At 39.2% G+C, this 25,521-nt stretch overlaps 2 protein-coding genes across 7 annotated transcripts in view; one reads left to right on the top strand and one right to left on the bottom strand.

Moving 5' to 3' along the window:
• The window catches only part of dync2h1 (dynein cytoplasmic 2 heavy chain 1), a 117,905-nt gene extending 116,549 nt beyond the window's left edge, over positions 1-1,356 (bottom strand). For all 5 annotated transcript variants that reach the window (XM_074641846.1, XM_074641848.1, XM_074641847.1 and 2 more), the window contains exon 1: positions 1,234-1,356. The gene's annotated coding sequence lies outside the window, so the exon portion shown is untranslated. The remainder of the gene's footprint in view (positions 1-1,233) is intronic.
• A 6,504-nt stretch (positions 1,357-7,860) lies between these two features.
• Positions 7,861-19,252, top strand: LOC141771498 (uncharacterized). 2 transcript variants are annotated; one of them, XM_074641844.1, is made up of 8 exons: positions 7,862-7,883; positions 11,280-11,305; positions 12,387-12,454; positions 14,669-14,974; positions 15,639-15,929; positions 17,531-17,653; positions 17,754-17,775; positions 18,001-19,252. In XM_074641844.1, exons 1-8 carry the CDS (start codon positions 7,875-7,877, stop codon positions 18,047-18,049), a joined length of 894 nt encoding a protein of 297 aa, XP_074497945.1. In that variant the 5' UTR covers positions 7,862-7,874; the 3' UTR covers positions 18,050-19,252. The 2 variants fall into 2 exon arrangements, with proteins under 2 accessions (XP_074497946.1, XP_074497945.1); XM_074641845.1 differs by lacking the exon at positions 17,754-17,775 and having other exon boundaries at positions 7,861-7,883; positions 17,531-17,674.
• Positions 19,253-25,521: the final 6,269 nt, after the last annotated feature.

Here is a 25,521-nt window from a genome sequence, read left to right as displayed (position 1 = left end):
TGACCTTTAGTTTCCTCACTGAGCGTTCATTGTGAGTTACTCACTTCTGTCTATTGACATATTCTGAAACAACGACAAAGCAGCAGCATATTATTGTTGTCACTGCTGTTTGCTACTGTGTTGAATGATTGTGATCTCTTCCAAAGAATTCATTTTTATGTATCATTGTTGTAGGTCTATGGTACAACAGTACGACGGAGTATAAGGGCCACATTGAGGGAAAAAATAAATCTGAAATTTCAAGAGTAAAGTCATAATATTACGAGAATAAAGTCATAGGTTTACGAGAAAAAAAAGTCGTAGTATTATGAGAATTAAGTCGTAATATTATACGGTAGTAATTTTACGTTTTATTTAATTTTTTTCACATAAAGTTATGACTTTATTCTCGTAATATTCTGAGTTTTTTCTCGTAATATTATGACTTTTTTCTTGTAATATTATGACTTTATTCTCGTAATATTATGACTTTATTCTCGTAATATTATGACTTTTTTCTTGTAATATTATGACTTTATTCTCGTAATATTATGACTTTTTTCTCATAATATTATGACTTTATTCTGTAAATCTCAGATGTTTTTTCCCTCAATGTGGCCCTAATACTCCGTAGTACATTTGCACTTTGGCCCTCATTGCATTAGACTGATATACTATATACTTAGACAATAAACTGTGTTACCTTCATCACAATGTTCAAATGCTTTGTGGCTCCAGACAGATTTATTTATTTATTTGTTTGCCTAAAATAGGTCTTTTGACAGTAAAGGTTGCTGACCCCTGAGTTAAACCTAAGTAACTTTGTATTCTGTCGACCCAGAAATAAGGAAATAGACCAGCATATATAGCCTCTGTTGAAACAACATCACAGCATGCAACTATAACTGAGCCTTAGCTACTTTGCCCTAAACACTGTTGGGTAGCTTCACGTTTAGCTAGCATCGTGCTAACGTCACCAGTGCTGCTAAACTGTTAGCAAACTATCTTAAATGTGCCAACACTGAAACTAAGTAAGCATATAAAACCTGCACACGTTCATCCCGGTCGCGTTTGTATAAGCAGATTCATCTCTTTCCATGGGGAGGACTAAAATAATGTTTATAAAGTCATGGTGCAGCATTAGCTAGTTAGCTAACGTTAGCTTCACCACCTCTCTGAACTAAAGTTAAACATGTTATATAGCTGGCTTGACTTCAGCACGCTAGCAAACTAATAGAAACGCTGCTTTCATACCGTTTTTGCCACCAAATGTTCAACTCTCGGAGCTTTTAGTAACTCAATTCATGGAGGAAAAGCTGTTTACTCGTGCTTAGCCTGTGTTATGCTTGCGTGGTTGCCATAGCAACTACGCTCCCTTGTACCACATAACACAGCGGTCCTACGCAATGTACGTACGTTATTTACGTAGAATAGCTGCACTGCACACAGCCAGGCAGTAGTGATGGGAATTCCAGCTCTTTTTAGTGAGCCAGATCATTTGGCTCAGCTCACCAAGAAGAGCCGGCTCTTTCGGCTCCCAAACGGCCCCTTCGTTTTATCACTTCTGCCTTTTATAATTAAACCAAATTTAGCGCTGACCTATGATTAGTATGTGTGCACATATATCACTTAAATTATTCAATTTAATTATACCAAACCTTATAATTTCTAGAATACCATAATTTTACATGCTGCTTTGCACAGCAACACAACGCACCTCAGCGCACCGCAGCGAACCGCACCGCATCGCACCGCACCGCACCGCATCGCACCGCACCACACTCCTCTCTCCCTTTCTCTCCTCCTCTCCCTCCTGCTCTGTACCTGTAGACCGTCAGCACGCCGCCCCTCCCCGCCACACCCTGCTTGATGGTATGATCCTTATCTGTCATCACCTGATTGGTCGCACGGACGTCATTAACACAACATTCAGTCACAGTCAGTGCATGGAGTGCCCCTGGGGTGGAGAAGATCATCCTATCATTCTGCCTTGAATTATCATTCACTTACAAGAGCCGGCTCTTTGAACCGGCTCGTTCTTAACCGACACATCACTACCATGCAGTTTATCTCCACTGGGTCTTTTTGAGAAGCTCAGTGTATTCAAGATAAATTGGTATTGCTTTCCTGGCTAGTGAAATTTGACCATGCATGTCATTTGTCATTTTAACAAAGAAAAAAACAACAATTAATTTAATTTCAGAGCAGAGCAGACTCTACCTGCTCAGGACCCAGCCAACATCTGTATGTGGGGCCCATGTGGGCAGTAAATGGGCTGAAAAATGGGCCCTATATGGGACTGTCCACGGGTTCCATAATGGCCCAATGTCAATTGCCCACAAGGATTCCATGCAGGATTACAATGGGTGTTGTGGGGGCCCCAACTGGGCAACATACCCAAGACCCATCTTGGTCCCAGCTTTAAGTTCTATTTGAGAACTACATGGGGACTCCATGGGCTGAAATATGGGTTGTAAGTGGGTTGGTCCACAGTTTCCATGTTGGCCCCATGCACTAATTTCACAGTAGTGACCCAACTAGGACCCACATGGGTAGCCCACATGGGGAGCCAATGTGGGACCAACTTAGTTGACCCAAGTGGGCCCCAGATAAGATGCCCATTTTGGGCCCATACCCACTTGGTACCCAGGTACCCCCAGCATAACCAATGTGGGGCCCACATAACCATGTTGGCTGGGGAGACTGAGGTCTTTTGGAGTGCACTGAAGACCTGTTATGACATTGTGGTGGCATCAGCCATTGTTTTATACTTCCTTCTATTTAAATGGTTCATATCGTGTTACACTTTGTTAAGATCTTTTTTACTGTGTGAGCTGATGCTTCTTGTTTTTTGCACTATCCCCTTTGCTGCTGTACACTGCAAATTTCCCCACTGCGGGACTAATAAAGGAATATCTTATCTTATCTTATCTTGTAAGCATAGCAACCACAGCTCCCATCCAGTCATGGTATAGGCCCTATGTGTTTTAAATTTAAAATAGGATGTTTGTATTCTATTTATGAATAAATTGTATATTCATGTTGTCTATAACTTCAATAGGCCTATTTCACAGCAGACATTTTGAATTGTCACAGTTTATATAAAGCACAGGTGATGGTAATAACATAAACAATGGCTCTGTATTATTAACGTGTGCAGTAAATCATATGACGGTGTACAATCATTCATTTTATTATTTACATCTGTGTTTTTCCCACAGTGACATATTAAAAAGTCTTACTTGAAAAAGGCCTAAAGGAATCATAACAGAATTGAATGTCTCCCATGTAATCATGGTCAGGTTAACCTGTAAGGGGACCCTGGGGGAAAAAAGGACCCCCTAGGTCCCTCTTAACCGTTATCTGTGTGCATTGTGTAGTATTGCAGGGTTACCTGGCCACAGGTGTGCTGTGTGGTAATTTATTTTGAACATTTAAAAATAACTGAAATAATGGTCTTAAAACTAGAATATGACATATGGCCCCTCTTCAAGACAGGGTTTCATTGTCAGATAAGAAGGATCTACCTTGACGCACAGGGATTCCCTCAGTATGTGAATCACTAGTTTCATTTCAATTTTCATCTTGTTTCATTTCTGTCAATGACCATATACGTAGAAGGGAAACTCTGTTGTCACGCCGCATCCTCACATTTACTGCTAAAGCTGTGGAAAATCCGTATGATGCCTTTTATCTTTATTGTGGACCGGTATAGGTTACCAACAACACTGATAATCATATTTCCTCTTGCACATTTCTCAAAACCTACTATTGCCCCTTGAACTACCCGTTGGTTACAATCCAACTTTGTGTGCAATCCACAATCCCCCAATTTATTATATCAGCAGTATGCTCTACTAGGCCCTGGAGTTTCCCAGACTGACAAACCTTTGCTATATAACAGCAGTGGTGGAAGAAGTACTCAGATCCCTTACTTAAGTAAAAGTAAAAATACCACAATCTAAAAATACTTCATTACAAGTAAAAGCCCTGCATTCAAAATGTAAATAAAAGTACAGAAGTATTACCATCAAAATATACTTAAAGTACCAAAAGTAAAAGTACTCATTATGCAGAAAGGCTCCTTTCAAAGTGTTATATTATTAGAGATTATTATATAATTGTGTTTTTATCGCTAATGAGTACATGTAATGTTGTAGTTCTTCAATGTGTAACCAAGATACATTGTATACTACGGCGTGGATTAGTAATAGGCTAATAACTTTTTATAGCTCCTTTCAAAAACAAAAGTAGAAAGTGCTTTACAATAAAAAGCATGATAAAAGTAATTAAGATCCAGAACGTAAGATATAAACAAGACAAAATCATCTAAATACTTACAACAATATACCATCAGTTAAGAAAAAGCCATTAGATAAAAGTGAGTCTTAAGAAGAGATTTAAAGGAAGATATAGCAGGAGTTTGGCTGCCTGAGATCCTAGTAGTGTACTGCATCATATCAAGGATGTCCCAAACAAACATCTGGTGTCAGACCCCACCCAACAGGTCCCTGGCACCAACCTGCCAAGGATACAGTGGTCAACTCTTAATAGATTCAGGTCCGGACATGGCCCCTGCTTGGCCAGCCTTCACAAATGGGGCAGCAGCCCAAGCCCATTGTGTGCCTCTGGAGAGGTGCAAACAATGGAACACATCATTGAAGCTTGCCCGCTCCACAGTCTAAAAGGAGGGTTAGTCACCCTCCATACAGCAGACCAGGAGGCAACTGCATGGCTCAAGGACTTTGCATTTGCTAAATAAATAAACTGCATCATATCAAGTAAGTGTTTGTGAGTTAAATGTAAAAAGTAACAAGTAACTATATGTTTTAAATAAATGTAGTTGAGTAAAAAGTATAATATTTCCCTCTGAGATGTAGTGGATTAGAAGTATAAAGTAGCAGAAAATGGAAATATTTTATAAGTAACGTATGTCAAAAGTGTACTTGAGTAGAAGTATGTAGTTAAATTCCACCACTGCATAACAGTCTGCTTGGTAAAAAAAAAAAAAAGAGGTAAATCACAATAACACATATTATTTCTGGAGCACAAACACATTTAGAGAGACAAGCAGATAGCTGATAGACATATACCACCTGCAGACTTTGCAGCACCATGCTTGTAAAACTATTTTAACAGATACATTTGCTCCAGGGGAGCACTTTTCAGAAAGGCAGTTAGGTTACTGAAGAAAGCTGTTCATGGTTAGTGTGAGATTGGTCTTCAGTTTCTATTTCCCCCAGGGAACTAATTTGTTTATGAACTATTTAGGGGCCTTTCCTCCCACACATTGCCCACTGGCCAACACATTCCTGTACACCATGAGGCTGTAAGGGAGCCCATGGGAGTTCACTTCTATAGGTTATACAGAAGATCTTCTGTAATGCTTTGTCATCTGTTAAATTAAATATCCAAGCTGTTATACAGTATATATATTCTATAAATAATGTAACTTTCATTGGACATGAATATATTTACTGGTAACATTTGCAATCTAATAATGCAAAAGGACACCAGATATATAGTAGTATACTAAGTGTGTTTGGACAGGCCAAAATGAAATAATAGGGGTGAGTCAAGGGCAAGTGAGTGGGAGGCTCTACTTTCTGGGTACTTTTGTCAAATTGTTCAGGGATACACATGGAAAATCCCTCGTATTCCTTGTTTGCTGTGTGTTCCCTAAATTCTTCTGTTCTGACTAAATTCAGGAGTGACAGTTTCACAGTGCTAGCATTCCTCTCCCCCACCCACCCCCCAAATTTGCCACAACATTTGATTCACGCTGTTCATGGGCGTGTGTGTCATTAACTGCTTGTCCCCATCAGAAACCATTGACCTGTTCAGGGCATTCCCACCAAGGTGGGATAAACCTATTCCCAAATGTGGCTACCGGCTACGGATGTATAATCATGAAACTCTCGGTTTATTTCTAAACACTTTCTTTACTTCATTGGAAAAAGTATCACGAGATCAGTGAAAGCTGTAAAGGAGAACTTACAAGGCGCTATGAAAAGACTAGAGAAGAGAGGAAGAGCAAAGAGAACCTCACTGAGCTAACATTGGGTGACACAAACATGCATCGTGGATAAGAGAGGCTTTATTATCTAAATCTGGATTCCTCAAATATAAAAGTAGATATTAAATTAAATATTAAAATCAAAGTTAATACATTAGAGACTCAGGTCAGTGCAGTTAGGAACCTTAATGCAAATTATTCACTTTTTGAATGGCGATTAACAGGAATAAAGTGGGTAATTAAAATGGATAATTACAGTACATTTGTGATTAGCCGAAGTGCTATAATAAAGTGATTGAAAAACAGAAGTGAAAAGATGTTTTACCGAATGTGACGAAAGAACAAAGAACAAAACCTGAATGTGAAACACTGCGGTTAGCTGCCGAGGTGTTACGGCAAACCAGCTGTGGGAGTAAACTGTCACCACTTGTATCTAAGACAAGCCTCTTAGTGAATCTGATGAGAGGCGTCTGAGATATTGATATTAAGCACACTTTGTAGTTATTTCCTTGATAGACCAACCACTACAAAGTGGAAGATGACAGGCAATCACTTAGTGGCCCAAGTGGTTACATTTACAACTCTAAAATATTTATTGATTTACTACCCTGAAATGGACTAGACGGCATGCTTACTATTGTCTTTCCTAAGACTCTCTGCTTTCACAATAGAGCATTATTTTATTACATAATCCCGACTGAAAACCAAAGGTTTTTCTCAGTAAAGCATTCATTGTGAGTGACTCAGTTCTGTCTATTCTGTTCTGTATTCCGAAAAAACATCACGTCAAAAAAACAAACAAAGCAGCAGCAGCATATTATGGATGTCACTGCTGTTTTCTGCCGTGTTGAATGATTGTGATCTCTTCCAAAGAATTCACACCACATGGTCAAGTGAGACTGAGCTGGTGAGCAGACAGGGAAGTTCATCAAGCTTCCTGATGTCTTCTGTGACTTCACCATAAATGCAGTGAACGCACATACGTACACACACACACACAACCCTCACACCAACACAGTTCTAATCTCAGCAAAACAAACATTAGTTACATACAATATTACATTTGCTACTACTGGCCTTTTTACTAAAACAGATATGACATGTCACAGACAAATAATCAAATGAAATAAAGGCTTATATATTATATATATTATATTGGCTTATATTGACAAGTATACAGAAAAGTAAGTATATTTGGGCAATAGGCCTATATTTTACTTAATCTTTTGAAAAGTATAATTAAGTATTCTTGAGAAGCAGACTCAAATCTCTGCTAAAAAGCAAGTGTACTTGCAGTTAAACTCTTAAACCAGTAGTTTACTGAAAGTTTACTTTAAAGGGCACTTTCATAAACTATAAAGTGTGCTTCAAGTATATTCAAGTGTATTTGCAGTATGCTTATAGTACAGTTACAAAATAAAACTTAGGTGTAAACTAGTTGTGTACTCAGTGTTTATTATTCTTACACCTAAAGTATACTTAAAAGGCAAATTTAGTCCCAAGAAGTATTAAAGTAGTATACTTACAAGTATACTATTATTACATTGACTTACTACATAAAGTATACTTGGGAAATACATACTTGAACTTCACTTATGTATACTTCATAAAATAAAGTATACTACTTTTTCATAAGGGAAAACAGGACTTTGTTAAATGTTCAGGTAGTTCATAAAGGTTGTTGACTGTGTGTGCCTTAGATAAAAAGAAATCATAAAGAAGAGTCACATTGTAAAAAAGGCCATGCCTCTTCGCATGCCTCCTCCTACTAACTCATTCTTTCATACACACATGACACATGCAACAGCTCCACCCTTTTGTGTTAGAGGAACTACCCTTTCTCTCACTCTCAAACTGACAGAGAAGGCGAAGCAGCACGATGGATACAGTAAGAGCTTGTTCTGTTCTCTAATCCTTTTTCTTGTCTCTTTTGAAAACAATTAACTTTATTGTTGTGAAAAAGGCTTTTACTTTCTGTCACGTTGATGTCAGGACGAAAGACTGTCTCTTGTGCATTTACAGAGTTTCCTGTATGAAAGAAAAACTTGAAATGCCTTTGAGCAAGAGGCAGAATGCTGTGTGTGTGCTTGGAGGTGTGTGAGAGGGTGTGTGGCATGTACACGCATGTGTGTGAGCGAATAGCTAATCCAAATCAAAGCCTTCACAGGAAGAACTTGTTTTTCAGTTTCCTATAATTGTTTTGGAATCAGAATCCGTTTTATTTGCCAAGAACAAACATACAAGTAATTTGACTCCAGTTTTGTGTATCTTTCCATGTACTTACAGAATACAAATAACAGCTATAGGAACAAGGGAAAAAGTTGTTAGTTGCTAGATCGTAGCATGCAGCAGAAGTACAGTATAAGCACAAAAATCTAATAAGTTTTTTTTAACACCTGCATTCATACCTTCATCTTCATCAAATCTTTTTGGCCTCTGCAAGATACAGTAGGAATGATATATGCAAATATGTGCTGCTAATCAAATAAAACCCTTATATTGACTCAGCTTTGTGTGTATAACACTAGAGAGAGTGAAAGATATCGAGTGTGTTAACTGTAAATACATGACATAGTTGAGGATACATTCTATGAATGGGAATTGATTATGAAACAGTTATCCGGTAGGCTATATTTGACTATGATGTGATCTAAAATGAAAAGGGAAATAAAAAGTCAGCCTCTGTTTTGTCTTTCTTGAAGCTGTGTAGCAATCGCCACAAGGCTCACCTCAATTTAATCAGTTTCACCCACAGTATCACAGTTGTACAGCTAGTATATCACACAGCTCCCACATTAAAAAAGACATGAGATGTGAGATGAGATCATCTGAGGGTGTGGCACTGGCACGTGGTTTACTGATTGGCAAAAGGCCGATATGCGTTTATTGCTTTGAAACAGTGCAGCAGGGTGTTACGTCATGTGGGAATCCCCAAAGCGTCATTGAGTAAACAGTTGGTTACTACTGTAAATATTACTTGTTGGTTAACTTACAGTCTTACAGCTAGAGTGAAGGTGCAGATATCAAATAAACCATAGACATATATAAACTAGAAAACCTAAGGAATCCATCGGTACCAGCCACATCACACTGGCTTGCTGGGAAGGAGGCTAAATAACGCTCCAAAGTTAAGCTAAATTTAGGCGAGGAAAAACTGGCTTGGCCATTATCAAAGTGGTCCCTTGACCTCTGACCTCAAGATATGTAAAAGAAAATGGGTTCTTTGGGTACCCACGAGTCTCCCCTTTACAGACATGCCCACTTTATGATAATCACATGCAGTTTTGTTTACAAAACCTGCAGTTTTTGAACGCAGTGTAAATGTGTTATTTTTGCCTATTCCAAAAATGGTGTATTTGAATATTTCTGCATACTGGGGTCCCTAAACAGTCTTGGAATTGCATATATTGGGTATCACTGTAAAGCTGAGACTTTTGTGGATCCAATGAGCCCAACTGTATTCATGTGTGATGATGTTAGTCCCCATAGTAGCCATTTCACATAGTGAGACCATTTTTCTTTTTTAAATTTGACCTCACTGTATAAAATGACCTGTGGTGACCTCTAGGATAATCACAGCCTCATGAAACTCTTCAGCCACAATCTAGAGAACTGGGGCATTCAGAGGATTTATGGCTTTTCTCGGTAGATTGACAATAAGGGGGTTTCTGAGCAGTTTCCATCTAATCGCCCAAAAGTGCAAAATCTTGCAGGAATCTCCAAATATCAAAAGGTTTTGATACCAAATCACAGCATGGCGTTTTCTATGGTGTTCCTCAAGGTCTTGGTGTCTTAATGTGGTATTCTTGAGGAATTTTTGATCATTTTTATCAATTTTTGAGTGGTAAAAAATTGTTAAATTTAGCACCAAATCTATGTAACAAATGGTTTGAACCCAAAAATTGCTGCAACAACATATGAGACATAATAGAACATGGGAATGGCCATCATATATTTCCATCATAATGTTCTAAGCCCTTATACACTGTCACAACAACTTGAATTCATTATTTCCCCAAACTGTAGTCTCAAAAATGCCATAGTGTTGAGTCAACATCTCTCTGATACAGTCTCAACAAAGAAAATGTACATGTAAGTTATTATATTAGATTGAATAATTACTATATTATAGGTGCTGGAGTATCAAACAGACACAGTCACGGAAAAAGTCATCAAAATTTCTTTTCTTATATCATGGTAAATTAATACTGAAGAAGACATGATGCATGTTGTTTATTTTCGCCTCATGACACCTGAAACTTAACAACAGTTACTGTTACTTAAGGCCCTTGGGAATTCCCTCAGATGAGGTTTCTGTTGAGGGAAAACAATGCTGCTCATTATGAAGCAAGGTGGTTCCCCTGAGAGTCCTCATTTCTGAAGGTTATTTTTTTGTCACAAAATACTGGATATTCTGTGAATTTGTGTTCTAAGTACAACGTTTCAATACAAGAAACTTTTATATTATTTAAATACTGTATGTATGAGTCCAGGTGAGACCAGGTGTTTAAGAAGACAAGGCATGGGAAACATCATAATTAGCTGACAGCTTTCATTGTCCCTTTCCTTATTATCTTGTTACACTAGCGTACAACTGAAACAATTCCGATGGTGTTTCCTGCCTGGGAATTTCCTGAGATTTTAAGTCTAGCTGGCTACTAGCTTATAAAAACATTCATGTCTTGAAGAAAATCAAGTTTTTACTCACTAAAACACAAACATATGCACTACCTGAAACTATTTAGAGTATTAACTAATACTTTCAGCACTTGGTTTCTATAATACCACATACAAATGAATAGAATACCTGAAGGCACTCTATGAAGTGTGAAGGCAGATATTCCCAGCAGGTATAAGACACAGCCTTCTGCAAATTGACTGGAACAGGCTCTCTGTTACTGCTGATACTCAGATAAGATCGTGTGTTGTTTGTGTAGATTCAAGAGACTGTGTTTACTGTATGAACGCAGATTCCATCAGACAAAACAATTTTCAAAGTATGTACACTTAGATTAGAACAGCTGGTAGGGCGTGTTTTCTATGGCAGCCACCCAAAGACAGCAACAACGGCATCACTTTTGTGCTTTAACAGTCAATACAGTCATGATTAAGATTTAGATTCACGAGCAATCTGAGCACATGACCCACTGCCCGAGTCTGACACAGAAAGACGAATGGATTCCTGTCTGATGAATGCTACCATGCACTGATTTGAAAAATACCAAATGAAATCAAAAGATAATCAATCCTATCACAGTAATTAACTTGTTTGTCTTTTCAACAGGCTTCACGTTGCGACCCACATTTCCCGTAAGTACCCCTGCCATTTTCTATTAGCTCATTATGATTTTTTGAAATTTGTCAGCAGTGGACGTTACAACGCTGCGACTTACTTCGAGTCTATTTTCAAATTCCCTGCATATGACCCAGTTAACAGCGTTAGAGCATGATGTCATCAGTAAACAACATGACGTGACCTTCATATTTGGGTGGGGCGCCTAAGATGATTTCCACAGAACAGCCAGTCATTATTATTAATGTGTTCCATGTGTGAGTCGCAGTCCAGAAACTGATTGATTCAAACACCCCCTTCCTTCCAACTGCTGGCGGCAGTCTTACTGTAAGCCTCCCACAAAAGGAAACAACTAAAAATATCCTTTCAACACTTAATAGTCTGAGAACTGACATACATGTGTCATAGTGTTACAAATAATTACTTCTGCTGTGAAATATTAGACTCTATTACTAGTTGATACTGCGATCAAGTCTTAAATTGTACTACCACTGAATCAATCCAGTAGTTGACAACATGAGTCCAATGTAAAGTTGTAAACCTAACAATAATACAATGGAGCTATTGCTGCCTGTGTCAAAGGTTATCAGCTGAAGCTGCAGCGCTACAAATGTATGACAAAAACATGGATTATCTAAAAGGGCAAGGACACTGAGAACTGAGGGTTACATGTATTTCTTATAATAAGTATTTCTATCAGTAACACTCGGTTTTACTCTAAATTGGAGTCAACTCGAGGAAGAACTATTGAAATGAAGCACCTTATGGACCCATAAAGTAATATACACACATATTCATACGGCTGAGCTTGGTGTGGGGCTTAATCACACCTTTGAGTGTGTTTTTATAAAGTCGAGGTGGCACAGACATTTCAGCTTTAGAGAGATTGACAGTTGGTGACAGAGGAGGGTAAGTTCAGTCAATATGAGCATGTGTGGCTCACACTGACTGAACTGAGTCACTCAATTACAGGATATCTGGGAACAGGGCCAGGGGAATTTAGGTATTAAGTATTGTTTCTGTAAAATCATGTGTCACTGTAATGCCCCTGAGTTAATCCATGTAAACAATTTGTTTTGTTTCCTCTTGTTGTCATAGAAACCCAAGGCTGTCCTTCTGGCTGTCGGCTCTGGTTTTGACTATGACGTGGTCCTTTTCTGTCACAGGTGAGCAGTTCTGTAGTATCAGTGCATCAACAACACATTTTCATTTGTTTTACAGTGAAACTAGTTGTTTATATAAGTAGATTATACACATTAGTCATATCCCAGCACTGTCCTCTGGTTGCAAAAAGAAGTCTGATTGTATAGAAGTCTATGAGAAAATGAGCCTACTTCTCACTTGATTTATTACCTCAGTAAACATTGTAAACATGAGTTTATGGTCTCAATCGCTAGTTTCAAGTCTTCTTCAATACAGCATGATGTTCATTTAGTAAATTATGGTCCCATTAAGAGTAAAATAGACCATAAAGCAGGGTATGCTTCAGGGCGTGGCTACATTATGATTGACAGATCGCTACTATGGCGTTGTCCGGTCTGGGAGTTGTCCGTTTTTTCGTCTTACAACGTCTTAGCCCTTTCACACAAAGTTAATTATAACATTTCCGTTGTCTAAAAATTTCTTATTCAGCATTCGTTTGTTTTCGTTTGTTCGGTGGTAGCTCCACCATCTCGTGTCACTTCTGGTTGCAAAAAACCAAGACGGTGACGGACAAAATGCACAAACTCGAGACTTCAAAACGGCTGTCCAAAAACCAATTTGGACTATGTCCACTTCTTATACACAGTCTTTGCTTTTAGCTCATTGTTTGGATTTTAAAGGAATAGTTCACCATTTTGGAATCTATGTTACATTATTCGTTTTCCGAGAATCTTCTCATTTAATTTACTATCACAGTCCCACAGCCCTCATCGATCCTATAATTGTTTTCAGCAGAACAACTATAAGCTATCTGCCCAGACACCTGCCCCAAATATCAGACAGACAAAGTTCATGACTAGCTGCTGAAGAAAGCTGAATATCTAGCAAGCTAAAGACACAGACATGTTTTGTTGGCGGACAAACAAAACAGACCTTAAAAATGAACAGCGTGGCTAAAAACAGACAAGGTGACAATGAAAAGTGAAACCTTTAGCTCACTGTAACGTCACTTTCGATATTGTGACCTTTAGATTTTGAAAAACATGACAGGGACACTACTAGTTGTGTCTTTTAACACAAACCATAAAGGGCAAATAGGCTGAAGAGGAACTGAGATTAGTCTACCATACATCACAGACAGGAGCTATCAAAAAGCCTAAACAAAAACCCCTAACCTTTGAAACCACCCACAGCCTAAAGTAAGAACTGCTTAATCAACGTATATTGCTTAGGTTTATTTCAAGTCAAATCATAAAGATGGCAAACCATTGTGTTAATTATCAATCAGTCATTCACACCTTCATCTTCTCAAGACTTGGTTACTGTAAGTCCCTCCTTTCTGGCATCAACCAGAAGTCACTCTCTCGCCTCCAACTAGTTCAGAATGAAGCAGCCTTCTCACTTCTCACTGGCTCTAACAGACAACATTACATCAACCCAATCTTGGCGTCTCTCCATTGGCTCCCGGTTCGATTTAGAATTGATTTTAAGATTTTACTGATCACTTTTAAAGTACGTCTGGGTCTGGCCCCAAGCTATATAGCAGAAATGTTGACCCCATATGAGCCAGGTCGCAGCCTTAGATCCTGGCAGCCATGTTTGGATCAACACCGCCCACTAGCCGAAGCAAACTTTCTCATTTTACAGCTAAACAGTACACTGCAAGATATTTCTGAAAACATTTGAGGCGAGAAATATTACAGTCACAGAATATTAATTCATATTTGTTCAACGCTGCCTAGTTTGACCGTTTGATCGGAGTTTGCGAGTGATTGATAGCCAAGTGACAGCTGCCTCCGTTGAAAGAACAGCCAATAGGAACGCTCTCTCTCTGAAATTACCTGTGATTTGCCAAAGTCTCCTGTTACGGGCTAGATTTTTTAAAGCCTGAAAACAGAGCCACAAGGAGGTGCAGAAGTTATCTCTCAGAGCACTTGAATTACAATGTGCTGAAAGGTTATTATGGAATTTTTGCCAAATGACGCCAAAAAAATTCTGCCTACTGAAGCTTTCATTTTATTTTCATTTCTCATATTACACTACGCATATCATTAGTCTTTCAATCCACACTTACATTCGTGGTTCATTAGTTACATAATTTACTTTACAAAAATGCTACCAACACAATTAGCCTGCAATTAAAGATAATACATTTCTTTAAGTAAATTTTATTCTGTTTCATGAACGGTTTCCCAGCATGCTCTGACCCTTTACTCTCGCTTTCTTTTCTTTTCCAGAAAGTGCTGCTCCGATTCAACTCAGAGGGGAGGTCGGTGGAAAAGTGACCTTTCGCTGCCCCGTTGCAAAACAAAGGGCATTAAAATTTGTGTATCTTCAGAGGCGCAAAACTTTTGTCAACGGGTACCATATGACAAAAGATTTATCAGTCCTGGCATGGAAGAATACCAGAATGGATGACGACAACAGAACTATACACATGTTCGATTTGAACATGTCACATAGTGGGGACTATCGGTGCGTCATCCATTACATTGGCAGTGCCAATCAAATTGTTGAAACTACTATTCATCTCGCTGTCACAGGTATGAGTGTGTTAACATTTAAAAATGTTTTTGATCGTTTGAGTTTTGGGTTGTTTGCCAACACTTTACAACGCTATGATACTATATATTCAGTATTCTGAATTACGCACTCAGCTCATTTCTAACATCGTAGGTGAAGAATCTTTACACGTGAAAGTAGTGCCTGTGAAATTGTTTAGACAAAATCTTAAAAATGGGTTTCCACCTATCAAATCGCAGATGTTTGAGCTTTAGTACCGCAGAGATTTTAACAATTGGAATGACAAAGGACAAAGTCAATGCCCTGGATTGGAACTGATATGAACACAGAAGTCTGTGCATATGCCCTAGCCAGCTGAGTCTACAGAAAATAATTTTCCGTGCAGGTGTTAAAACCTCGATTTTACTCTCAATTATACTTGTTAAAGCAGGGATGTGCTGTTTGAGGTAAAGGCAATTTCATTCACAGACCAATTTGTGACTCCAAGCCCATTTAGTCTGGAGTCCATCCCAGCATGTCCTTTAACAAAAGCAGGGAAACAACAGGTTGTCTGTCACATGGCCAACACTGTGAATAGATGTAAAATCCCTTCAGTATAATTCTAAAAACACTTAAATCCACCACTCTCTCAGTAAAGGTGATTTGTCTGTGAGTCTGATCTTTTTTTCTGTCTCTCTCCTACAGCGACCTACAGCAAACCTGCACTCACAAAGCACTGCAGCGATGAAAACCGTAATTTTAGTTGCCAGGTGACATGCGCGTCACATGGCGGCTACCCAGGCACCGAGATGATGTGGAATGTATCGGGGACTCAGATGTGGAAGGTCGTGAACAGCAGCGAGATGAGCAACCCAAACACCATGCTGGTCAGCAGCTCCAGCACAACATACATCAACTGCTCCAACGGAGGGGTGACGTCCCTCAGCTGCTTTGTGGGCAACATCACCTCAGACACCATCAGGGTCTGTGAGAGAGGTGGGGAGAGCAGCCAAAAACTTTACTCAGGTTACTCAAGTAGAATTAAAAGTAGTCATCAAAATAACTACATGAGTAAGAGTACACAAGTATTTTCCTGAAAAAAAATACTCGAGTAATGAGTAACAAAACACCAGCTTATGTCATAATTAACCCAACAAAAATATTTAAAAGGTCAGTTCACCCAAGTTCCAAAAAAAACATGTTTTGACATATTTTCTGCTTCACTATGACCCGTTTTCACTGTGGCAATTGAATTAATTTAAATACAGTCGATTTTGTAATGCTAGACTCTCAAAAAATAGTTAAATTCACCTAATTGTATTTGGATCGAAGCAGGAATTTCAGAGACAGCTATCTCAAAACCATTCTAAATTAAAAAAAACAGCACTATCTGCATGGCTACACTGTACAATTAAGAGAGAGAATATGTGTTCTGGGTTGTTATTTTTTGGCATTTGGGTGAACTGACTCTTTAAAGGAGCAGTGTGTAGGATCTAGCAGAATATATCAGTCAGGTTGCAGATTGCAACCAACTGAAGCTTCTCCCATGTGTCAAGCATGTAGAAGAACTACGGCGGCCAACGTGAAAACACGAATGTCCCTCTCAAGAGAGAGTTGTTGTAAGAGTAGTGTAGGTCATTTGGAGCAGAGCCAGTGTTCGAGAGAGAGAGAGAGTGGCAGCAACAGGAGCGAGTAACATTATTGACTCCGGCCCAAATCAGTGTTTAGTTAATCCGTTCTGGGCTACTTTAGAAACATGGCAGTGCAATATGGCGGATTCCATGATGAGGAAATATGAGAGATATGAAGGGCTCTTTCTAAGATAACAAAAACACAATGACTCTTATTTTCAGGTGATTATACACTAAAGAAAACATACTTATTAATATTATATTCCATTTCTGCCATTAGATCCCCCTAATTATTACACACTGTTCCTTTAAAGGATATGTCTGGTGATTTTTTTTTTCTTTTATCAGCAAATCCTATGAAAAGAATAAAACCAACAATGAACTGATCCTACTAACAAGTGTTTTCTGTGTAGACAAAGCCTGAAGTAGGTATATTCTTCTGGGCTATAGTGCTTCATTATTGTCCAAAAACTATTCAAAGAGCCAAACTATTGCTAGCATGGACATAGACACTGTAGTTTACATTAAGTCAATCCCACATACTCGTCCTGCTGCCGTAACATAGACCGTATATAAAGATGGACAACATGACAGCTTCCCAAAAGTGAAGCTAGAACATCTCAATCGCCCCCTGGTGGCTGGATGCAACATAGGTCATAAATCCTGCCCCATCCATGTTAGTGGATGGGACATGAGCCAAACTAAAAAGTCAAAGTGCACATCAAATACATTTTTCCCAAAGTCATTTGAGGTAGTTCTTATCACACTGGTGTATCATTTTCTGATACGTTTGGTTTAATTAGTTAATTGATGAAGATTTATATCTTAAGTAGAAAGAAATGGGTTTCAGGACACTTAATGGGATTTGTTGACAAAAAGAAATATACAACATGTTGCTTATGTTTTAATCTCAACTGTCGCAGTTCATATGTTTTTGAGACTGATAAACATTGTTCTCGTCTGAAGGTAAACCCAAGGATCCATCTGACTATACCAGTCCTTATGTGATACCAGCCGTCTGTGCAGTGGTGGTTGTCAGTATGTTGGCATTGCTGCTGCTGTGGTGGAGACGCAAGAAAGGACAGCAAAGTAAGGACAGATAATTGGCTTGTCACAATGTAGCTGTTCTACACACATTTGCATATGTGCTTGTAAAAATTCTCACAGCGGTTTCTGTGTTGGTTTCCAGGATCAGCAGCTGTACCTCTGAGGTGAGTAAATGGATTTGAGTTGTAAGTGGATGTTTACAATTGCCACATTTATACTTTGATTACATTCATAAGTAATGTAAAATATAAGTTGATAAAGAGTTTCATGAGACACAACTGAAATAAAGAAAAGCTGTAATTCATTGTAACTTGTACATCATATCGAAATTGTATAACCACTGATCTTATCCCCCCCTTTCTTTCCATATTATTTTTCATTTTCTCCAGGGAGGTAGAACCCCTCAATGAAAACAAAGAAGGGATAGATGCATCTTGAGTGCTGAACTGATGAAGAGGAAGGTCCAATTTTTCCTCGGACCGTAGAATCTGTAACTAAAACTGCGTCAGTCAAGAGTACGTTACATTTGTGAGAGATGGCTGCATATGAGACAGGAACGGTCAAAGTCCACAATAGTCTGTGACTCACTGGGGACCGCATGCTGTCAACATTTCACTGACATGTTGTGACCTTTTAAGTGTTTAAGGAAGTATTCCTTCTCAGTATCCTTTTACAGGGGAGGTACAGTGCGTCATTCAACTGAGAATAGCTGACTTCTAAAAAAAAAGAAAAAAAAAAAAAGAGGACTGTTCCAATGGTTTGTGGTGAGATTGTTACACTTCCCAAAACTGTGAGCAGTGGAATCAAAAGCACAAAAAAAAATGTTTTTACAGTTTGGTGAAATATATTATATATTTTACTGTTACGTTGACCTCTACAGGCAGAAGTGAGATCTGTTACACTTGATGCACGTTTCACTTTCGGACTGTGTTTCATCATTTATAAATACAGTATATTGTTGTTGTTGCACTTTAAAATTATACATATTTGTTATTTAATGCCCATAATAGAACAGTAGTCATATCACATTGGTACCTACTTATTTTTGTTTGAAAGTGATCAAAAAGCTACTGTAGATCCCTAATTTTTTCCAGGGTTTTAATCTTTTTTTACTCTCTAATTAGCTTTCAGAGTAGTATCAGTATCAGAAGCTGTGAAAAATATGTACAATTGCAGAGAAGATGGAAGTCAGAATACTGTTTGCACATGAATTTGTTCTCTGCAGTATAACGTTTTCTGCAATAGATTCCAGTACTCTCACATTCCCCTGTAAGGTGCAATATTGAATATACAAAGGTGATGGGTTTTTTCTTTGTTAATTCAATTGCCGTTACTCTTGATTATTTTTTTAGTGTTCTTTGCAACTCAGAAATTTTTTTCTCAGGTGACTGTTCTCATGTGAAATACTGCTGTTTTGCTACATATTTATTTTAATTTATGCTGTATATTGTTTACCCTGTTTACACTAGTTTGGGTAATTCTGGATATTATTCCTCCTTCCTCAGAATTACCAAATGATCTCAAAGGGCTGCTTTCATTTCCTAAATCTGTAAGAAATACTCCTGTCAGATCGCTGTTGTAACTTGTCTCATTTTCATTCTTTGGTTCTGAAATCAATTAAACATGTGTAATTAATTTTTATTGTGCTGTGTGAAGAATTACTCATTTTTTAATTACTCTACTATTTGGCCAGAATATTGTATCTCAACTGCTGCAGTAGATTGTACTTGAACTGTTTTAAGACTTGGTCTTTAGTCACACAAACGAATTGAAAACTCATTTATCTTCAGTTGCAATGCAGTTTTATTGTCACTAGATGTCGTACTAGCACCACAGAGTCAAGAACCTCCTGCTGTCACGGCTGATTGCCTGAGCCTGATCACATTTATTTATGATTGCCTGTAATAGAAACTTCATTTCGACCAGCTTGGGGATGAAACAATGTTTATGCTTACAGCACATGATGTATAATAAGAGCACAATCGTTTTTAACTGGCATACATGATGTGTCTCTGACCTCAATGTGTGGTCACCTGCCAGGAGAAGGATGCTTTATCGAAGGAAAAGAGAAGAGAAATAAGAGCCGGAAAGAGGAAAGGATTGTAGACAATAGATGTGACATCAAAGGAGGGAGGAGAAGAGATGTAAGGCCATTTGCTCAAATGAGCTTATGAGAAAGGAGACAAGAGGATGTCCTGTCTATTAAAGGGACTGTTTGTAACTTTCAGAAATGCTTGTTAACAGCGACACCTGTGTCTGTTAAGCCAACGAAAGTCAGCGTCCGGCTCGCGCTTGCTCGCTCTAACTAGACATGAACGAGCATCACTCAAAACAGTGAGGCAACACACGTCAGCTAAAACCATAATATCACTCTATATTTCAGCTGCTTGGCAGTAATGTTAGCTGACCAGACGAAGGTCTCTCCATGAATCACTGCTGATCCTAGTGTTGGCTTTTCCTGCTTCAGCGTCGGTGCCGGAGCTCTGAAGCAGCGGGGCTCCGCATCGAGTAACGTTATCGCCTCCCGACCGCAGCCGGAGTGAGCTGGGAGACACCGGCACCCGGTCGGACACGATAACGTTTCTCGCTGCGGTGCCCCGTCACTTCACAAGACACGGGAAACCTCTGTTGGTCTGGAGGAGCTGCAGCAGTTATTTCTGCACCAACGTCCACTGTACATTCACTAGATATTCTCAGAGCTACTAACTCTGCTGCAGTGTGTAGTGAGCGCGTGTTCACGTCTAGAGGTGGAGCGAGACAGCGAGAACGCGCACGCTGTCTGAGTGAAGGCAAGCAGGCAGAGGAGCAGAGGCTCCGGCCACACGCGAGCACGCATATGCGAGTGCGCATGTGTCCCGACCCAGTACATTTATACGCTTAAAAAGTTACAAACAGTCCCTTTAACATTATAGATATATGCATCTTTCTGTATATATACATCTCTGTCTCAAACTATTTCCACCACCACTTTCTCCCATTCTCTTTCTAATTCTTTGCACTTTTTCTTCTTTCACACCTCCATTTCTCTCCCTCGCTTGCTTTCTCTCTGTCTCATGAGTCACTGTGACAGGCTGTCAGTCCACCTCTCTGCCCAGTGTTTACATTGGGCAGCAGAGCAGCACCAGGCTGGTTGCACTTCAGGAATGTAACCCCCAAGGTCCCTGCCCTCCTCCTCCTCCTCTTTTCCCCTATATCCATCCTCTCCATCTTTTTCTTTCCCTCCTTCATTCTTTTATTCCCTCATTGCGCACTCCTTCCCCTTCTCCTCACTTTCCTTCTGTTCCTTCTTCCATCATTTCCCTTCCGCACCTCTCCTCCCTCTAATTATCCTCCCCTCTGAGCTCCCTTCCTCTCCTTCTGCCACCTTTCTCTCCTCTTTTCTTACCCACGCTCTCTCTCTCCTCTGAACCTCCACTCCCCATTCTCCCTCGCCTCTTTCTATCCCCTCTTTAAAATTCAGAGAGCATTGTCCAAACTCACTCACACACCCCCCATTCCTCTGTCATCAACCCCTCACCTCCTCCCCATCTCCCTGTCCTCCCTCCCTCCCTCATTCCTCTGCTGTCTAACCCAAACAAACCAAGGGAGGACTTTCCTCTGTGGTGGCTGTAGGAGAAACACACCACATGTCAGACTCGCTTTAAACATAAACATTAGTCAATTTGAGGTACTGGAAAAGGATATGAGGCGCTTAAGTTCAACATGAGATAGAGCTACTATTAGGAAATCTTAACGCTAAAACTTACCGCTGAGTATACAAAAATCAGAGCAGAGAACTGTATATTTTGGTGTATATTGGCAAACGTATATTCTTTGGAATGGGGAAACTGTATCAAAGAAAGACTAAAACCAATGAACTGCATATGAAAACAATTTAAAAAGCTCCTTTTCCATTGGTGGGTTCAATGAACAAGTTCAAAACCTACAAAGCACATTAGATTGAAACAAAAGCCTTTAATACCTTTTACGATAAGGAGTGCCTCGGATTTAATTTGTATTCCTTGATGAATAACGTTGATAAACTGGCAACACTTTACAATACTGTACACAGAAATGTGAGTAGTGATGGGGAACAAATGAGGAACTAACTGCTAGTGAACCATTAGTTATAGAGTAACTCCAACTTTATCAAACTTTCGATCAAACTTTATAGCTAATGATTAGCCAATGATCAGTTAATAGAGAAATGAGGAACGAGTCAGGAACGACTTGATAATTGATGAATTGTTGACAAGTACTTCTCCGATAATTCCTAATGGAGGACTATAGAGTAAATAATGATGAGTTACTAGAGAACAGACTGGGATATCCTATATTAATGAATCATTAAGTAATGATTAGTTCATGAATATTTGTGAATCGATCATACTGACCACTTTGACCACTTGTTCATAATATTCATGAACTAATCATTGCTTAACGATTAATTAATATATATATATATATATATATATATATATATATATAGTCCTCCATTAGGAATTATTAGATAATTATTTATTAATGATTAATTAGCTACTCTGTACAATTTGATTAGGAGTTAATTAATGGTTCACTAGCTGTTTGTTCCTCATTTTTCCCTGATAACAACTCACATTTTTGTGTACAGTATTGTAAAGTGTTACCAATAAATTGAAAACTAACTTTATTAATGAATAAAATATATTGTGAGATTAAAAATAAATATTTTTAAAGGATCGAAATACTGGTATTTGAGACTGACTGACTAACTCGGGCTCATATTTTGTTGCCAAATGGTATTAGGCGTGCAAGAACATTTACGCACACTGCTCTGTTTTCCAGTGACGCAGCACAGTATGAAATATCCTGCTTATAATGGACAACCTTTTCAGTCCTGTGGCATTTCTCAGCAAGCGGCGTGTGACCTCTGCCACACTGTGTTGTGTGGCGTCCATACCAAGGGATTCATAATCAGATTATACTAGTTATGAAAGTCAACTAGATTAGTTTTAGTGCGGGGAGTCGGAGCACAAGGCATCGATTCACAGCGGGAGAGCGGAGCTGATCAGCGTGAGGGAGATTGGACTGTTAACGTTCTCAGAATAACTCCAGGCATTTCACTGCCTCTGAATTAGAGAAGTGCATATGCGTGTGTGCATAGGTTCCTGTCTTGTGCTCTGAATTTTGGTGGTGCGTGCCCCTTTTGTGTAAACTTTAGTAGATTACCTTTTGTAGATTGGAAGAATGAGGCAGATGGAGCAGAGACAGCAAAGGAGCGAGCAGGTCAGGAGGTTCAGCTCTGGCGCTTCAGCTGAGTGATCATGTTGTTGCTGTCACTGCAGAAAGCCTCTTCCTGACCTCCAGAGACAGGAGAGGTGACCTGGAAGCATTTATCACCTCTGTGCTTTCTGACCCATGACCCTAGGCCTGAGATAGGGAAAAGAAACACTAACACACCGGAGAGAAGAAGAGCAGATAAAGAAAGAGATGGAGAAGGGGTGACCAATGCAACAATACATAAGTAGCTATTTGTTATGCTTAACTTGTTAAAGCTTCAGTAGGCAGAATATTTTTGGCGTCATTGGGCAAAAATTCCATAATAACCTTTCAGCATATTGTAATTCAAGTGATCTGAGAGAAAACTAGACTTCTGCACCTCCTCAAGGCTCTGTTTTCAGGCTTTAAGAAATCTAGCCTGTGACGGAAGACTTTGGCCAATCACAGGTCATTTCGGAGAGAGAGCGTTCCTATTGGCTGAGCTCTGGCTGGTGGGCGTTGTTTGGTATTTCCCCAACTGATCTCAGCATGGCGGCCGGGTCTCAAACTTTCTCATTTTACAGCTAAACAATACACTACAAGATGATTATGAAAACATTTGAGGAGAGAAATAAGCATCACAGTAACAGAATATTGATTCATATTTGATCAGCGCTGCCTGGTTTGATCGTTTGATCGGACTTCGCAAGTGATTGACGGCTGCTCATAGATGGCAGCTGCAGGGCAGACTCCAGCTCGGCTCTGATTGGTTGTTTTCCTCCAGTCTGTGAAATCTTGCAGATGCCACTAGGAGGACCGGAGGACACCGGAGGACACAGAGGCACGTGATGTTTTTCAGATTACCTGTCTCATGCACTACTGTCAGGATATAGTGACCATTTTATAAAAATAACTTTTTTTTCTAAATCATATTTGCTCCAATTCTACCCACAGCTGCTGTTTGTTACATTGCTCATGGGAGGAATTTGCATATTCCTGGCAGAAAAATGGCTTTCTGTACTTTACAGTTGTAATGGCAGGTTTATGAAACTGTTGGAAACCGGTGTGGACTTTGAGAGTGTGCATCAATGGTAATATTTATCTTGGTCAGAAGATGAGAACATTGCCGGTGTATATGTGTGGTCCCGCTTCTGATTGAGCCAAAAACCATCAGCAGAGACTTGAAAGAGCTTAAAACAAGCTGGGAGAGAGAGATGTTTGCTGGCCCGGAGCCCAATAGAACTATTAACACCTCTCTGTAATGGTGATACACCAAAGGAGTTCTTGGCCAAGGCCTTTTCAACTAGGCTGTGACCCAACACCAAAAGTTGTGTGTGCATATGTGTGTGTGTGTGTTGATGAGCGAAATGTGAGCAGACACTGACTAGAGTCACTTCTCCTTTGAATATATATAGACCTGCTTAAGATGTGACCTTTACTTTTGCACACACCCTCACACACACACACACTCAGATAACACTTTATAGTTTTCATACTGTGTCTTTTATAGTGTATGTGTGTGTGCCTATCTACATGAAACTATACAGTAGACATTGTTCTGGGGCCTGATTTACTCACTCAGACAGGTGATCGTGCTGAAGCCGACTGTCCCGTGGGAGGATCGCATGAGGGGAGCCAATGAGACCAGCGTGAGGGATTGGTGGGTATGATGCCCAGTTGGCTGCAGACGGTTGGCAGCCTCATGTTTCTGCGGAGGCCGAACATCAAAGACCCTCAAAAGTATTTCCAGGGTGTGTTGTGAAAGACTCTAAGTGACATCTCACTATAACATGCTGTTTGTTACTTACTACAACATTTCTCGCTACTTGCTCTTCCACAGCACTTTTCTGCTGTGTGATAACCGAAGATTACATATTTCACAGTCTACTACTGTTAAGATTCCCCTACTGTGACCTTATTTGGTTACTGTGACATTTTCTGTTACTCTGCAAGCAACTGCACAGCCATAAATTGTAGAGTCTTGGCTTGTTTGCTTTTCTCTTCATGCACATGAATAAGGAAGACATTGTAGACTATAGAGACAGTAGTATGGCAGGCTTATTCAATTCCTTTTTTTAAAAGGGACAGATTTAAATGTGAAAACAATACATATTTTAAATGAACAATTCAATTTAACATCTTTTTTTAGTCAATTTGACTGTCCTAAATTCCCTCTAATTAAGCAGCCGGGGTTGAATTTTTTTAACAACAGAAGAATTTTTGTGCTTAAGAAGACGTGACTAATGAATGGGCTTATTAGCCTACTAATAAAATGATGATCTTCTAATAAGCAAACAATACAAACACCCATGAATTTAAAATGTTAGCAGATTATTTAAATATAAACGCTCTTATTGGAAGACATTATTATTACTTTGTAATTCTTTATTCGTATTTATAAATGATCAAAGGGCCGGATTAGGCCCACGGGCCTCCAATTGAATAGGCCTGCAGTATGGTTTAGTTGAAAATGAAAGAGATTAATCAATACAGTGTGGGTCATAACTAAAACCTGGCTAATTTGGGGTGTTTTCTTCCTCCGGTATATCATCGATATAAATCTAATGTTGTCAATCTACTCATATGAACATCCTAAATTAAAGGCGATTTGTTTACTTTGTTAGCAGATGTGCAGCTTAGCCAGCAAATACTAAGAATATAAGTTACGGGCACTGAAAGATGATCAAGCTGTT

The sequence above is a fragment of the Sebastes fasciatus genome, chromosome 7 (genome assembly GCF_043250625.1).
Source record: "Sebastes fasciatus isolate fSebFas1 chromosome 7, fSebFas1.pri, whole genome shotgun sequence".
NCBI classification, from domain to species: Eukaryota; Metazoa; Chordata; class Actinopteri; order Perciformes; family Sebastidae; genus Sebastes; species Sebastes fasciatus.
This window is presented reverse-complemented; position numbering and strand designations above follow the sequence as displayed.

Bases quoted from the DNA above. Each gene is read 5' to 3' on its own strand.
- LOC141771498 (XM_074641844.1), top strand. The intron at 17,654-17,753 runs GTAAGGACAGAT...GTTGGTTTCCAG, and splicing joins ACGCAAGAAAGGACAGCAAA to GATCAGCAGCTGTACCTCTG. The intron at 17,776-18,000 runs GTGAGTAAATGG...CATTTTCTCCAG, and splicing joins TCAGCAGCTGTACCTCTGAG to GGAGGTAGAACCCCTCAATG.